At 38.4% G+C, this 16,470-nt stretch overlaps 1 protein-coding gene across 1 annotated transcript in view; it reads right to left on the reverse strand.

Moving 5' to 3' along the window:
- Positions 1 to 16,470, reverse strand: part of csmd3b (CUB and Sushi multiple domains 3b) — a 554,192-nt gene that overhangs the window by 318,306 nt on the left and 219,416 nt on the right. The window contains exon 5 of the mRNA XM_036566609.1: positions 9,998 to 10,205. Coding sequence (XP_036422502.1) covers positions 9,998 to 10,205 — 208 coding nt within the window. The remainder of the gene's footprint in view (positions 1 to 9,997; positions 10,206 to 16,470) is intronic.

Here is a 16,470-nt window from a genome sequence, read left to right on the forward strand (position 1 = left end):
TTAAAATATGGACTGGGGGGTCCTCTAATTTAATTTAACCAGAGAATTTGATTAGTCACTATTTAATCATGCCATGGATTCCGTGGTTGACCAAGACGCCTAACAGCCTTTCTCCTGTTGTCTGAAGGGCCTCCGCACCCCCCCCAAAAAAGAGAGATAACAAGCCAGTATAATTTTCATCCAGCTTGAATTCAGATTATTTTGGAGTTACACATTTAAAAATATGAGGTCTTTGCTTTAGTTTGCTTTATATTCCCCAGCGTCTTATTCAAATTTTCCTGTTCCACCTTAAATGGCGCATCAATTAATGCCTGCTGCAGCATTTAAGGTGGAACAGGAAAATCTAAATGGAGAAAAAGAAGCTGGCTTTTTTTCAGCTTTGTGTCAACAATACAGCTGAAATGCAAAACCTTTGACAAACAGAAATCTAAGGTGTAGGTGCCTCAGTATGGCGCAGGCTGGAAATTGGATCACATCAACATAGCCTCACTTGTATAAGCTTGAATTCTGAATAAGAATCTGGCCCTGAACCTTGAAATTGCAGCCTTGTAGCAGCTTCTCAGTGGTACTGTTTATGGCCAGATTTCTGTTTGTTAGCCAGCTAATCGAAGGATTTGCATTTGTTAGGTCCCTAGGACGTGTGTTTTACTTTGCTTGTTTTCTCTCTCTCGCTTATTAGGAACCCAACTCTGACTTTCTCGAGGCTTACCTCCATGGCTGCTTGGACATCTTCAGCATAAGAGCACAGATAGATGTTTGTTTTATGAGTTGGGTATTGTCTCTTCTATCAGTGTATTAGCTTAATAGCCCTAATTATGCCTTCTGCCCAGTTTATCTCCCAGCCAGACTGGTTATGTTTGTTTTTTTGGTGTATGAACGTTCTGACGTCTGTCCTGTGTTGGTTTGCAAAAGAGCAGCAAAAGAAATGAAAATAACATGACTTAATCTGTCACCCAAATGTTTTCCATAAATACCTCCCCACAAACATAATCTCTAGCTTCCATATGCCTGTGTGACATGCTTGCATGCAAAGCGGAGTCTTTGTTCATGTTTAAAGTTTACTGTAAGTAACGGTATGCCTTAAACCACATCAATAGGATGCAGTTTCAGTGGGTTGAGAGAAGTTTTAGGGGATGTATTTATGGAAGTGATTTGGCCGACTATTGTCTAGTGTTTGTATGTTAGCCTTGTAGGACCAGTGCTAAACTAAAGAAGCAAAATTTGGCCACCAAACATGTCTTGGTTGACTCTCTTGGTTGTAAATTTGACTTTTTTGCTGATGTATTACTTTAACCACATGAACGTGCCAGGCCAGGAACCGAGCCAGACGCTCATTTAAATCTGCTGCCAAAAGAGTTACACCATGTAGAACTTTCTAGATTTTATTCGGAGAGCAATTTGTATCAGTAAGCGCTTATTATTGATTTGTCTAATCAGAGTAATAGCAAAGCACGACTGATGTGTGACATAATTCTGTATTCCTATACGTTTGCTTGTGCAAAACGGTAATTTGTGAGACAAACTAAATATAAACCTCTGAATTTCAGCATTGTTGCATCACATTCTTTCCATATCAAATAAATGCAACAATCACATTCAGAAATTACATTATTAATAAATAGATAAAATGCTAGAAATGTAGATGAATATTTACACATAATGTAATTGGGGTAGTTCTTGATAAGCTTTAAAACCATTTATATTATACATTTGTGTATATTGTTCCAGCTAAATGGCTATAATGGCTATGTACAGTACAAGTGTACTAGTGTAAACTACTACAACCATGAGCTGTATTGCTCATCATACATAGTAAATACTCAGAACACAACACTCAGGCAGTGGGTGAACAGTGAATGAATGTAATGCAGAGTTTTTTGGAATCTTCAGTCATTGTCTGGCCAAAGCACTGGACTGATTGGAAATGACAGATTCCTTTTTTTTTGGAATTCTTACAGAGCCAACAGTCTTGAAGGCCCTCTCCCAGATGACTGCATGAAATATCTATTTCTAGAAAGCAGTCACTTTATTAAACTCTGGTTTTATGTCTCAGATGACTGAGACTCATTGGTGTGTGCTTTGGCTAGTGCAGCTGATAAAACTTCAGGGAAATGATACAGAACTGATGTGCGTATGCGCGTGACAATCTGCTGAAGCGTTATACACCGCCGAAGCTTCAGTCGAGGTCACTCTCGCTGTGGCTGCGACTAGCACATCACATTTCCCCTCATGCAGCAGTAGGGCTGCAGCAGACCCAAGGCAGATCTGAGACCTCTCTGAAGCTCTGACAGGCCAAACAGGCTGATGGATTGGGAAGCGTTCATACTACGCGTCCTCTGTGCAGCCCGCCGTTAGCTAGCAGCGTGGAACCTCTCCGGAGCTGGGTGACAGATCAGGACAAGAGGCTGGCATTCACACTTAGAGGCATCAGCTGTAGCTTAGCACCACTGATCTCTGTGCCACAGAGAGGATGATGAGTGAGAGGGAGAGTAAACCTGTTACTGAAACTTCTATCATGGTCATTCTTCAGTAGCTAAGGTTAGCAAAGGCAGATGAAGGCCAGTATGTCAGTTTAGCTACTATGACATTAAAGGGCCCACATTCCACTTTTTTCCTGTTCTCTTATAACCTTGGTGGTTTTATGCGCCCAAAACATCACCATTTTCCAAACTCAGCTAGGTTAGGTTTAGGGTTAAAAAGGCAGCAGCTTGATCTGCGAGCTCTGCTACCACCACAAACTCTGAGCAAAGTTAAAACAGGCTCCCTTCCAGCCAGCTGGATGACTATTAAAATAGTGGCAGTAATGATTTATGCACAAAACACTGATGATGTGTAGAAATAGCTTTTACAGTAAGCAGAGACAGTCCTTTGGGATTTGTAAATAATTCAAAGCACTCATCCAGTAAGAAAAAATAGTAATGTTATTTTTAAAAAAAAACAAAAAAAAAAACATTTTGTTGAGAAAAGAATATCTTGCAAAAATGAAAACAAAATGCAAAAAAAGTCCAGCATTACTTTGTTTTGCATTTCATCGCTTACTGTAATTGCCATTGCATTTTATTTTCTTAAATGCATTTTATTTAATGATAAATACGCTCCTTAAGGTTGCTGGCCAATACTAAATACACTTTAGATGTTGTATTTAGTGAATTGTGCAAAGAGTGGTTGTGCTTGTGTGCTTCTGTTGACATCATAAATTTTAGCTCACTATGTTATTAGACCTATTTTTGAAGTATGGAAACATAAAAAGTAATGTTATATGAACAACGGAGCAATACTTCATGAACAGTAAATGTTTCAGTAGAATGGTACTATCAGAGCAAAGTCCCTCAAAGTAAGATTCGGTTTCAAACTGATTCTCACTTCATGAACATTTCAATTAGCAACAACTCGTCTCAGTCTAGGCACACACCTAGTCCAGAACCACTCCCAATAACTTCAGTGTGAATGGGCGGGGCTAAACTGTTGCAGGCTGAATTGACAGATATATGTAAATACGTTGGTTTACAAAAACAAATGAATGTAAAATAGGCTGTTTCTGCAGCTTAGTTTCCACTTACAGCCTTCATGGACTGAATGATAGGGTGACTGTATGGGAGTGAATGGTACATTTTGAAATTTAACAATGTCTACATATTACATCACACAGGGGAAATTTGTTTTTCTGTAACGTTTTCTCCCTCACTTCCTCTCATCTGTTCTTGATTTTTCTCCTACTGTATCTGTTTCCCTTGCTGTCCTGCTCTCCTTGCTTGTTGTGTGTTTGTTTACCCTGCTTTCTCTGCCACTGGTTTCTCCTGTGTCCATGTTTAGCCTTTCGCTATGCCCTCTTGTATGTCCCCAGTGTAGTTCCCTTAGCCATGTGCTTTTGTTTGGGTTTTCCTTGCTCTTCCCTGTTCCGCCTGTATGTCACAACCTTCGCCTAGTCTTTGTTTATTACTCCTCCTATTTATTTATTAATCCCAGCTATTTTTTGTTTCTTGTAGAGAATAAATATATTCCATTTGTTCTCCTTGTGTCTTCATATTCAGTCTTTGTGTTGTGGTCTTTGTGTGCTTCAGTGCTGTTTTTCTAGTTTCCTCTTGGTTCTCCTGTTGTGGCTTTGTCAGATCATAACTAGTCATTTCAATATTCCAGCTAGTTTTAGCGTTATTTTCCCCAGTCATTTGATTACCTTTTGTTTCTAGCATTTTTCACTGAATTCATGGATGTCTTTACACTGCTGGACTATTAATGGCCACATTAACCCTTCCAACAAAGATTTAAATACAAACTCACTACTGCATTGTTCCTTCTCATCTGTTGTGTTACATTTTCCATAATATAGGCCAGGGAATGCTGCTAATGGGCAAGCAGTCTTTTTCGCTCATATATGCGAGATCACAGATGGATTTGTCATAACAGTCTAGAGACTGTTTTTTATAAATGGCAGCTTTCTGGTTCTCCCTTCTTAAAGTATAAATTTAGTAAAGAAAATGGTTCTATATAGAACTGAAAGAACTCTCTGCATGATTAAAGGGTTCTCTGCATCGTGAAAGGATTCTTCAGATTAAATGGAGAAGGGTTCTTCTACTGTGACAAGCTTGACATCATAATAATAGAAGAACCCTTTTTGGTGCTATATAGAACCTTTTTCAAAAAGGATCTGCAGCACATTCTCCATCAATCTGAAGAACACTTTCATGGTGCGAAGAATCCTTTAATCATGCAAAGGCTTCCTTCAGTGTTCATGGAACACTGTTCTACACAGTTCTACACAGAACTGTTTTCTTCACTAAAGAACCCTTGAAGAACTAGCTTTTTTAAAAGTGTAAGATCTAGTTTATGTACCGGTATGGATGGGTCAAAATTCACCCATAGAAACAGATGTTTTACAATGAGAGAATAAAGCTTCTCATTTCCATAGCCATTTTATATAATGCGCTGGGCTGCAGACGACTGCCAGCAAACAACGTGTTTGGCTGGATTTAAAGGAACACTATGTAGGATTTGGAGATTTGGGGATCTCTTTGGTGGAAATATGTAATTGCATGCAACGTGTGGAAAAATACTGTTTAATGTCAGTTGTACTTCTGACTCCCACAAGCGGATTAACCTGACTTTTGTGAGTGCAATGAAAGGGTATTTGAAGAGAACTTAGTCAAAACTTGGTGAAGAACATGTCCTCCGAGGATGTAAGTGAATTATCTACTGTTGGTACCGTATCTTCATTAGTATAATGCTGATTCTGCATTTGAAACCTAAACATTGAGTCAGACCTTCTTTTTGAGTCTGTGCACATGATGTTAACACATCGGTCTGAAAAATTTCCCACCAAATCTGTCCCAGTACTTCTGACTTTTAAATGATTATATCAGGCTTTACAGAATGACCTGCAGCAGGACAAGCAGACCATATTTTAGTGTGTTCTTTTTTCTCTGTGCTCAATAATGCTACTTCTTTCAGTTTTAACGAGACATATTACTTCTTTAAATTGATCTTTTACCTTAAGTTAAGGCAGCAAATATTAGTGCTGCTTTAATTTGATGCAAAACTGGATTAGACCATTTTCCCCACAGCAAGGGGATGTTTTTGACATGAAAGTTCATCAAATCGACAGTCCTCAAAAATGTCAAAATGTCAGCTTGCCAACTAGCCAAGTGATTTTAATTTCTGCTGTCCCAAATTCGCATTAGGTTTAAGCCCTTTAAAAATCGCCGATCCTTAATGTTGGACTCTGCAGGCTCTTTTAAAGTGTTATGCTACCCAACTTCATGAGTCCTCTATATCAGTTGAATGATGATAGTATTATAAAAATTATTTTTAACATATTTCTCATCCGCAGAAGATACACCTTGGGGTGCTACTGGTATTGTATTATGTACAACCCTGTAATATCTTGGTACTATGCTTACAAGCATATGATGATATGAATATAGGCCATTCTTCAATCACATAGCAACTATCTAGACCAGTGTTTCCCAGCCAGGTCCTAAGGCCCCGCAATCAGTCCACTGCTCCAACCTCACACAGAACACATGGATGAAGGATGATCTGAGGGGCCCTGAGGAACGAGCTGGGAAACACTGATCTAGACAAATGTAACTATGTACTACAATATCTGTTGTTTTTTTTTACCTTTAGACTACTTTCATTACAGATTCAGCTGCACAATGCAAGTACTACATGAGCATGGTGTTTGTGGTATTTTGGTACTTCATATGTAGATGAAGCAAGGCAAATGCCATGACTGGCAGTCTGGAGAGGAAAAAGGGTGTGGGTTTACTGTATGTGTTAAAAATATCAATTACATCAGGCCACACTAATCATGCCCTATTTACAATTGCATTAAAACACAATTAGCATCTAATAGAACCATAATAAGTTCTTGCATAATTTAGCATTAAAAGTGTGAACTTGGGTTGACCTAGCCATGCTATTATGTTTCTTCATTCAGCTCAAACTACAGACATGTGCAGACACTGAAATTTGGAACACTTATGATAACATAGGAACTATAAACAATGAAATTCAACCACTAAGTGTCTTTTCGCTGGAGCAACTGAAATGTACTACATTGTTTCTATGCAAAGCTACTGGTACCTTTATTTTCTTGTCATCCTAGTGATTACTTTCTGTTTTTCTTCCCACTGATGACATGATGCAAACAGATGCAAAACAAGAACCCAAGAGACAACTAAAGCACAATCTGGACTATTTCACATTTCCAGCGCACCTGTAATCAGGTTCTGAGGCTGCTATAAGCTCAGAATGCTCCCTCTTCTCTGTAAAACAGTGGGGTGCTCGCAGGGCATCCCACCCACATGCAGAGGCACTAATGAGATAGAATTCCGGTTTGGAGGAAAGACTGAGAAATATACCTGAAGCACAAAACCACTCCAGTAAATAACCCAACCAATCAAAAAGCATTAAGACTGCCACAAAGAAAAACAGACTGTTCCTTTTTTAAAGCTTTCCGCTGTGCACTGAAGAAGAGCACGCGAATATCTGCCCATCTTTTTTTCAAGACTTCCTTCTGTGCTTGCTACCTGGGTAATCTAATTGGGCGCATTCACTTAGCGATGGCAGAGGTCCAGCACAGAGAGACAGAAAGAGAGACAGAGAGAGAGAGAGAGAGAGAAGGAAGAGATAAAGGGAAACATATAGATAAAAGAGAGAAATAAAGATACAGAGTACAGAAAGAAGCAGCGACATAGAGATATGTAAAGAAAACAGAGAGAGTGGGAGAGAAACATACATAAAGAGTAAAAACACAGAGAGAGGAACAGAGAGAGAAGAGATGAAAAGAGCAAGAAATATAGAGAGAAAGGCGTACAGAGAGATACACAGAAAAAGAGAGAGAGAGAGAGAGAGAGAGAGATAGACAGACAAAAGGGAGAGATAAAGGGAAACAGATAAAGAGTGGAATAAAGATATACAGAATACAGAGAGAAAGAGACAGAGAGAGAGAGATACGTACACAAAATGGAGAGAGAGGGAGAGAAGGAAAGAAAGATACACAAAGAGAAAAAAGGAGATACACAGAGAAGAACAGAGAGAAGAAATAAAGAGAAAAAGATATAGAGAGAAAGAGAGAGGGAGATACACAGAGAGATACACAAAAAACAGATACAGAGATACAGACAGAGAGAAACACAAAGATAGACAGACAGTCATACAGATAGACACAGAAACAGAGAAAGACAGAGAGACATACAGAGAAGGACAGAAACAGAGATAGAGACAGAGAGACATACAGAGAGAGAAAGAGAAACCAAGACAGAAACAGAGATGGAGACAAAGAGAGACATACAGAGAGACACGGAGAAATAGAGATGGAGACAGAGAGAGACACACAGACAGACAAAGAGAAACAGATAGAGAAAGAGAGAGAGATACACAGAAAGAGACATACAAAGAGACACAGAGAAACAGATGCAGAGATAGAGAGACACAGAGAGAGATACACAGAGAGAGACATACAGAGAGATACACACAGAGGAAGACACAAAGATGGGCATACAAATACAGAGGTTAAGAGGAAAAAGGGAGGGGGGATGAGGAAGGAGAGAGAAAGACAGGCATACAAACAGTGAGAGAGAGATATAGAGAGAAGGAAAGAGAGATACATATACAAATAATGAGAGAGTGAAAGAGAAAACAAGAGAGAGAGAGAGAGAGAGAGAAAAGAGAGAAACAGTTCAAAAGACCAAGGCAGAGATACAAAGACAGAATGAAATAGAGAGGCAGAGAGAAACAGAGCTGTTTCCGGGACATTCAAAGAGAAAAAGGATACTAAAATCTCAATCTGTGTACAGCACGAACACACGAGCACTCCAGCAACACTGAACAATAGGCTGTAAATATAATGAGCAGACAGCTTCCTGTAGTCTTACTACTGTCCCCAGAAATGTCAGGCAGGCACAGCTTTACAGTACAAATTAATTACACATAGAGTGAGCTTAATACAAGACAAAACTAATGATACAGATGATTAAGTGATGTCAGGCAGGTTCATCTGTGGATCTAGTCTCGGATGGGTGAGCAACACAAACACTGTGGTGGTGGAACGCAATGCCTTTCGTGCCGCGTGTAGCAGCGGCCTCAGATGTCCACCGTTCTTTGTTTATGCAGCAATCAGCGAAGGAGAGGGCCTGGCTGCTTATTTGCATATCATGCATATTCAAATCAGCTCACTGATGATTTAAAAATCCTCTTTGACATCCCATTGCTTTCTGGTAGGAGATTATCTTGAATAAATCAGTGTAAACAATGTGTTAACACGCCATCGGCGCAAACCTGAAACCAGTGCCTATTTCAGCTCCAACTGTTCTTCAACCAAGTAAATATTTCCAGCTTTTAACCTGGTTTGGAACTGGATTTTGCAAAGAGGGAAAGCTTGTGTGCAACTGCATATCCATTTTGAGCAGTGATGTTCATTGATCTGAAGACGACAGATTCCAAACAAAATGTAATTAAAATATGGCATGGATTCAATCTGTAATCCCCACACAGGACGGGATGGGTACTTACTGCAAACGCTAGCTCCTCATTCCACATATATGCAGCATAACTGTGCTACGCTATGAATTTTCTACTCGAAGCAAAATGTAAAAAGGGATACGCATGAAACCCAGCATTAGACATCTCGACTCTTCCTTAATGCAGTAATTATCCATCCTTTTACCTATCGTCACGGGCAAATTGGTGGACACGAATGGAGGGGGGGCAGATCAATAGACTAATCTGAGCACAATCGATAGGCAGCAAAGATGAAACACTGTTATGATGAGGACATTAGAAAATATTAGGTGCTTCCAATACAACTAATGATTATATCCATTATCTAGAGCTCAAAACATCAGACGAAGGTGCAACATTAATGCAGAATCAAGATTGCATGGTGGAAAACAAGCTCGCACGTACCTTTACAATTAGACATCTCTCCACTCCCGAAGGTGCTTAAAGGATTGTGCATTTTGAACAACCTTTTGTTGCAAACTGAACATCTGCTTTTCAATATTAACACTTCACTGTAGGACAGTGTTGATAAAACTACATAACACCTATATAAGCCATCAAAACTCAACTCACATAAACCTACATAAACATTTATGAAGGCTTATTCTAGTAGGCTTTGTCTTAAGGCTACATTTGTCAGCATTGATGTCAAGTCGACATAAAGCTTAGTGTATATCACAGTGACATAATGCTGGTGATATGGCAAAAAAAAAAATAAAACATCACTGTGTAATGAAGAGCTCATGTAGGTGTTATGTAGCCTTATGAACACCACCTTACATTTACGGGTTACCCTTTCTACTATGACTCTGCCACAAATGAACAAACAAAGTGCAAGGGCCTACTTTCAGTTATCTCTAACCAAAGACTGTATGAGGCACGACATTAAACACCAAATCGGCTCAGCAACACACTACCACACGTGAGCATGGAAAGCATGACCGCGCTGACACACGCACAAAAAACACACAGAAAGCGGACAGTCACTGTGACTCACCATATTGTCGGCGGCTCCGACCCCTCCACTTCCAAGTAGTCGTATTTTTCCTCCGTCTGGAAGTCTGTAAAAATGATGGAGATGGTGTCTCCGGGATCAGCAAGTATGGTCCACGTACAGTCCGCACTATTGTAATATTCACTCGGGAAATTGGGACTCGAAATGATGCCACTTGAACCCCTCAGAGTATCACCACATGTGTCCTCAGCTGTCAACCAAACACGAAAAGACTTCTGTTAGGAATCGGCCTTTGCTTACTACACAAAGTATACAGCAGAAAATGACAGCTGAACCTTTGAACTGGGTCGGATCAAGGCCACTTTATACGTATGCCAGATTGGAGTATAAAATTAGCATGTATACACTAATATAAATAGTATTAGCCAATTGAAATTTACTTCAAAAGAAATTTGACAGCCCATAAGGTATTATTAGCTTGTCTGTTATTAGCTATCTCACGCTTTAAATCTTTAAAAGAAAGTAATACCACTGTTAGTAATCCAGCATCTACTGCTGTTAAATGAAGCTCATGTCAAGTCTATATTTTGATGCTGTTTTTGTTGAATTAGTGTTTCTTTTTTGAGCTTCAGAGGGTTTTTCTTCATCATAACTTATCATTTTCAATGGGCTGAACCAATGTAAGGGTTCTCGTGAATTCTACAAGGTCCCAGCTGCATTTCCCAACAGACTCAGAGCTCTGCTCTTGTCTATTATGCTCAACGTTCTCCAATTTGATTAGAATGTACCAGATTGAGATTTTTCCATTAATTTTTTTCCTCATTTTTAGGGAAGAAATTGGGATACATTAGAGTTATGTACAGATAAAGACACATGGACTAGTCTGTGCAAACATGATAAATTATATACATATAATTTATACAAAACGAGCATCCAGCTATATGTACATATAGACATGGCGCGAAGCCGTGCGTATGTACATACAGTGCATACAAATATAAGTGTAAAAAGTGATGCTCTGCTGTGGAGAATCACTTTTACGTGGGATCATACATACTATCAAGTGCTCAGTTCCGGGCAAACAGTGAAAAATACATGGAAACATTTAAAAGAGAGACACAATGACAAGTCCGAGGCAAGAGCCGTGTCAATGTGGCACACACAAAAGGTACACACACCATGCACACACAAGCATTCGCACACAAACGCACATGCACTCGTGTAGACGTGGGGAAGAGCTGCACTAATGAGCTTCGACCTGTCACTCATGTAGAATTAAAGATGTAACTACTGCTTCTCCAACCACCATAACCAATAAGTATCTAGAGGGCTATCAACATATCATCTGTACGTCAGATTGATCAATAGATCATCTGTACCATAATGTAATACTATATCACTGTGCAAGTTCCAATATCACTTGTAATATATTGTTAACAAATGATCACATGAAAAAACTGATATTGGGGAGGAGGAATATACCTGAAACCTCTTCTTCCAAATTTCTCATCTCTACCTTCTGTTTCCCGAGACAATGTTTTTGCATGCTACCACCCCATCTCCATGTTCCTCAGTCCTATCCCTCCTTCATCAAGCTAAAAGCAGAAGTCCAGCACTCCAGCCCATGTTCTTAAGAGTTTTTTACCGCCTTTCTTATTCATGTGTTGAAGGTACGAACTAGTAAATACTTGATTATATATCTTTTGAGGACAGTGAAGGTGAGACTTAAGTAAAAGTATCTTTCCAAAACCAACTTGAGTACCAGGTATCAAAATAACCCCAGGGCTGTAGGCTTATTTTATTGGTGACAGCTCTGGAGGTTAAAATCTGAAAACATATTTTATTGTTCAATAATAGCTGTGGGAATTTGGTAGCTTTTCATCTTGGATGAGCAAAGGAAGATGATGAGCTAACAATACTGGTACACGTTAGATGCTGACGGAGACCTGCTGTCTTCTATACAAAGTCTTTTCTCCTCAGTGGATAATGTGCCAACATGTTATTTTGTCAGAGAAATATATATTCATTGTTTCTGGATTTAGCACACATCTACTAGAGCAGTTAGCAATATTTGCCCTCCCTCAGCCTTCTCAGCCATATCCTTTACAATGCATTTTTGGCAATGCGCTCGGTATTATAAACTTATTCACAAAACTCACATATTGCAGTCCTGTTAAAACATCAAATGTGCACTTCCTTGAACTATTAGTCTGTGCATTTTCTCCATCATTCATTTATGAAAAGTAAGATATACTTAAATAATGATTTTAGTATTCGAATACTGGCCCCTTGAGCCGGTAATTAAGTCATGGAATACTGAAATCAATATTACAGTCCTGTTAAAACATTAAATGTGCACTTCCTTGAACGATTAGTCTGTGTATTTTTTCCATGTTCCATTTATGAAAAGTAAGATATACTTAAATAATGATTTCAGTATTTGAATACTGGCCCCTCAAACCATTAACTAAGTACTAGAATACCTGTGCACATCGGTAGTGCAGAGTAACTTGTAGAACTTCTTAGTATATTCAGCATCTTCAGCACAGAAACTGAAGTCTGTTAGACTCTATTATCTCCTATTTGATACACTCTTGGGCTAAAATAAATTGACAGTCCTAAAAACTCAAAAGAGTGACCAGTCAAAAAGCAGTACAGGAACTCTAACAGACATAACGCAATAAAAAAAATAAATAAATAAAAAATAAAAATAAATAGTAACCGAATGTTTATGACTATGAAACTGAGTAAAAAGTAGATTTCTTTCCTCACAATTATTGCTGAGTAAATGTAACAGAATTACCATGCAAAAATACAAAAATACAAAAAAAAGAAAGAAAAGTATGATCTATCAAAAAGGTACATGTAACTGAGAAAATGTAACTACTCACATCTAAAGACATATACATGTGCTTCCTTTGGGCTTTATTAGAAATACAATAAAGCCAAGGTATTATGGGGGGGGGATTCTATTTCACTCTGCCCCCACCTTACTTATTCATCACTTTCTCTTGAATACTTCTTAACAGACTTAACACCTTTCTGCTGTTCAGCATATGTCATACGAATGTGCGACTAAATCCTCATATGTGTCATACTTGGCAAAATCAAGCTGATTCTGATTTCTTTTTATTTCTGACAGCATAAAACACAAATATTCTAGGGTTCAGAGCCAAATGGAGAAGAGTCTCCCTTTCATGTGTGGTGCTACATTCAGCATGCAGTGTTTCCATTTTCTTCACACATGCCAAAACCTCTAAAGCCGTGAGTCATAGTGAGAGGGAAGAGGGACAATGAGAGAGATATAGACGCACAGAGACACAGAAGGAAGGAAGTGATGGTCTGTATAAAAACTGTGTGTTTGTGATGGTGTTGTGTATGTGTGTGAGAGAAAGAGCTAGAGAGAGAGAGAGAGAGAGAGAGAGAGAGAGAGACTGCTATGAGAATGAAACAGAAAAGTTAAAATTTACATTTATGGCATTTGGCAGAGTTTACGTTTAGTTAATTCACATTATTTTAGATAACCTTCTTTTCTAAAAAAAACCACTGCGGTTTATAGTGGTGTAACAATATACATATTTTCAGGTTTGATGTCAAGTTTTGATTCAATTTTAGAATTAACATATTTTGTCTGTTAAAATCTTTATTTTACAGATTTCTAATTACACACTACACAGACCGGTTTGGCTCACAGAACACAATTTTTGTTTCCTTTCCTTAACCAAAATACTGACCTTTAAAGAATTGCAAATGAGCCGTAAACAACAGAAATAAACTGAACTGTTTCATAAAAGCATGTCTCCATTTTTAAATCTCCCAAAGGTGAAAAATTTAACATCAATGATCCTGTTTACACCTCGCATCAACATGAGTTTTTGGTGACTGGATCGCTTTTGGATTTCACTTGAATGTCTGACAAGCCAGGTGCAAATTCCCTCAGGTATTGTGATCGGATTACAATCGGATCAATCAAACCATATCTTGAACTGGTCAGAGACCAATCTTGACCAAATTTAACAAAAGTGTACATTGAATAGTTTTTGATATTCATATACAATTACATGAATGGAAATGCGTCTGTCAAGTGCTGACCAGCAGGTAAGAGGATAAACAAAAAAACAAAAGACAAAGGATAAGTAAGGCTGGAGTTTTTCCCTGAACCAAGAGCCTGTTTGCACTCTGGTCCAAGCCATTTGGAACATAACAGGGAAAAGAATAAGCAAAAGTAAAATGGAACTGATGCATGGATTAATGTGCTTTCTCTGCTGGGAATGAAAAAATCAGATCTCATCTGGTCAAACTGTGAACGGATTTTAGTAAAAAGTGTTACAGCCAAAGTATATCCAGATACGATCTGGACATGAAACACGTGTCAATGAAAGATGTAAACAGCTTAAATATGTCAAAATACACAATTATGTGCAAAATCTATACTTTCTGACAGTGGGTATTACCTGTAAGTTACAAGCTTCAATTTTTTCACATTTTGTGGTTTCCACAAAGACGGCAAATGAGACACTTGGAAGAGACCGAGAGGTGCATCATTGATCCTGAGCCAAATATCGATAGACTGTTGTAAATGTCATATTTTTGAAGGACAACACTGGCTATCAGAATGATCTTGTTGGTCTGCTGCACAAAGAACTGACAAAAGGTACTGACACTGAACATATGCAAATCCTTGCAAATTACCTGAACCGCTTCTATGTCGCTGCTCTTTAGTAATGAACAGCATAATGCCTGAACATGATTTCAGCAGATTGCAGGGTAGCTCAGCCTTGACATTAGTATTGAAGATGTGGAGCAACTGACTGTGAAGCTATGATAGATTCCCTCTGGGAAACATTTGTGTCAGTCATTTGTAAATCAGTTCCGCATTTCCATGCATCCTTTGCCAACGGGCCCAAGCAAAGAGCAGAGCGTCTGAAAGCAGGCAGCTATGCATTTCATTTAAACCCGCACAAAAACAGAAAAACACACAGGGATGGAAAGAGGCTCAATTCCTTCATTCTTTGAAAGTGTGACAGCACACAGCCAACAAAACCTAAAATCACCCAGATTACACTGTTAAAGGTACCTAAGCTTCAGTTAAAGAAAGCCAAATCGGAGGTCAGATGTGTAGTTACAGTCTATGTGTGTCTGTCCCTTTACTGAGAATAATGAACAGCCAATTCTCTCTGCCACTGTGTTCACAACGCCCACATGTTGGGAAAGTTTGGGTGTTATTATGAGAACCACAAGTGTTATTATGAGAAGCACATTTACTGTATTGTGTGTATTGCTACCAATTTAGATCTCCAGTGCTAAAATGAAGCACCATTCAGGAGAATGGAACATAACCAGTCACTTAAATCTGAGAAAAGCAAGGCTGACTGGTTACTCTTTGTATCAGTCATGTTTACATGCTCTTAATAATCTGTAACAGGCTAATATTCCAAATAAAATCATTATCTGTTTATGTTTACATGTCAAGGCAAAAAGACATACAATTATTACACTATTCCCATGCAGTTAGTATGGCTGTACAACAGAGAGGCACTCCTCCCATAAAAAAACAGCTGTGTACAAGTAGTTTGCAAGTAACATTTGACAGGTCTCCAGCCTGCAAATGAATGGTTACATTTGGCATTTGACAGATTGAGTGTTTTTATTTTGCAGTTGCAGCAGCATGACTACATAACAGATTTATTTATTTTTTTCAGTTTCAACTTTCAATGTCTCTAGAAACAGTAAACGTGTACACATGCTCCCATGCACTGACATGGCAGAATTTACATTGTTTAGGAAAGAAAAAGGTTCCTCAAATTTATATTTGCGAAAACAACAAGTGTGCACACTATAAATGATGGGAATCACCCCTGCTGCTTAGCAACCCCAGTGTTTTTTCTTTTTTTCCCTGGTGTTTTTAATCTCCACAGATTCACTGTTCTGATCAAGTGAATGCTTTCCATATCATTAGTAAAGAGTTGCCATACTGCAATATCATCAAATCTGTAAGGACATAAAATTAAACATGAGATATTTCTGTCATGTAATGAACCTTTCATTTTCTTTTTCATAGAATCATGAATATAACCCAGCCGTGCACACTATAATATAGGAGTGTTAGTGCAGAAACTATTAGAAGTAGCCTTAGTTTATCCTATTACAACCTCTATGATAATGCTAACTTTGAATTTGCAAATTTTCTTATTGGCAAGCTAGCAGTGATGTTAACACTATTTATGGCAGACGCAGCTTAAGCATGAAATGTGAAGATTCCAACCAACATTCAGATAACTTTGTAATATTTTGTTATTTGTCTGTTATTTGTTGTTTTGCTTTAGTTTTACAGTAAATATTATATATGATATTAAATATAATAACCTAACCCCTTAAACTGCATGGGCCTGTATGTGGGCCAACACTTTCTTTACTCATATAGCTACAGTACTGTGCAAAAGTCAGAACTCATCCTTCATTTATTTAATTTCCAGTTGAAATAGCCATTAAATACAAGTTGTTTATTTTTGAGC

The sequence above is a fragment of the Colossoma macropomum genome, unplaced genomic scaffold (assembly GCF_904425465.1).
Source record: "Colossoma macropomum unplaced genomic scaffold, Colossoma_macropomum, whole genome shotgun sequence".
In the NCBI taxonomy this organism is placed as follows: Eukaryota; Metazoa; Chordata; class Actinopteri; order Characiformes; family Serrasalmidae; genus Colossoma; species Colossoma macropomum.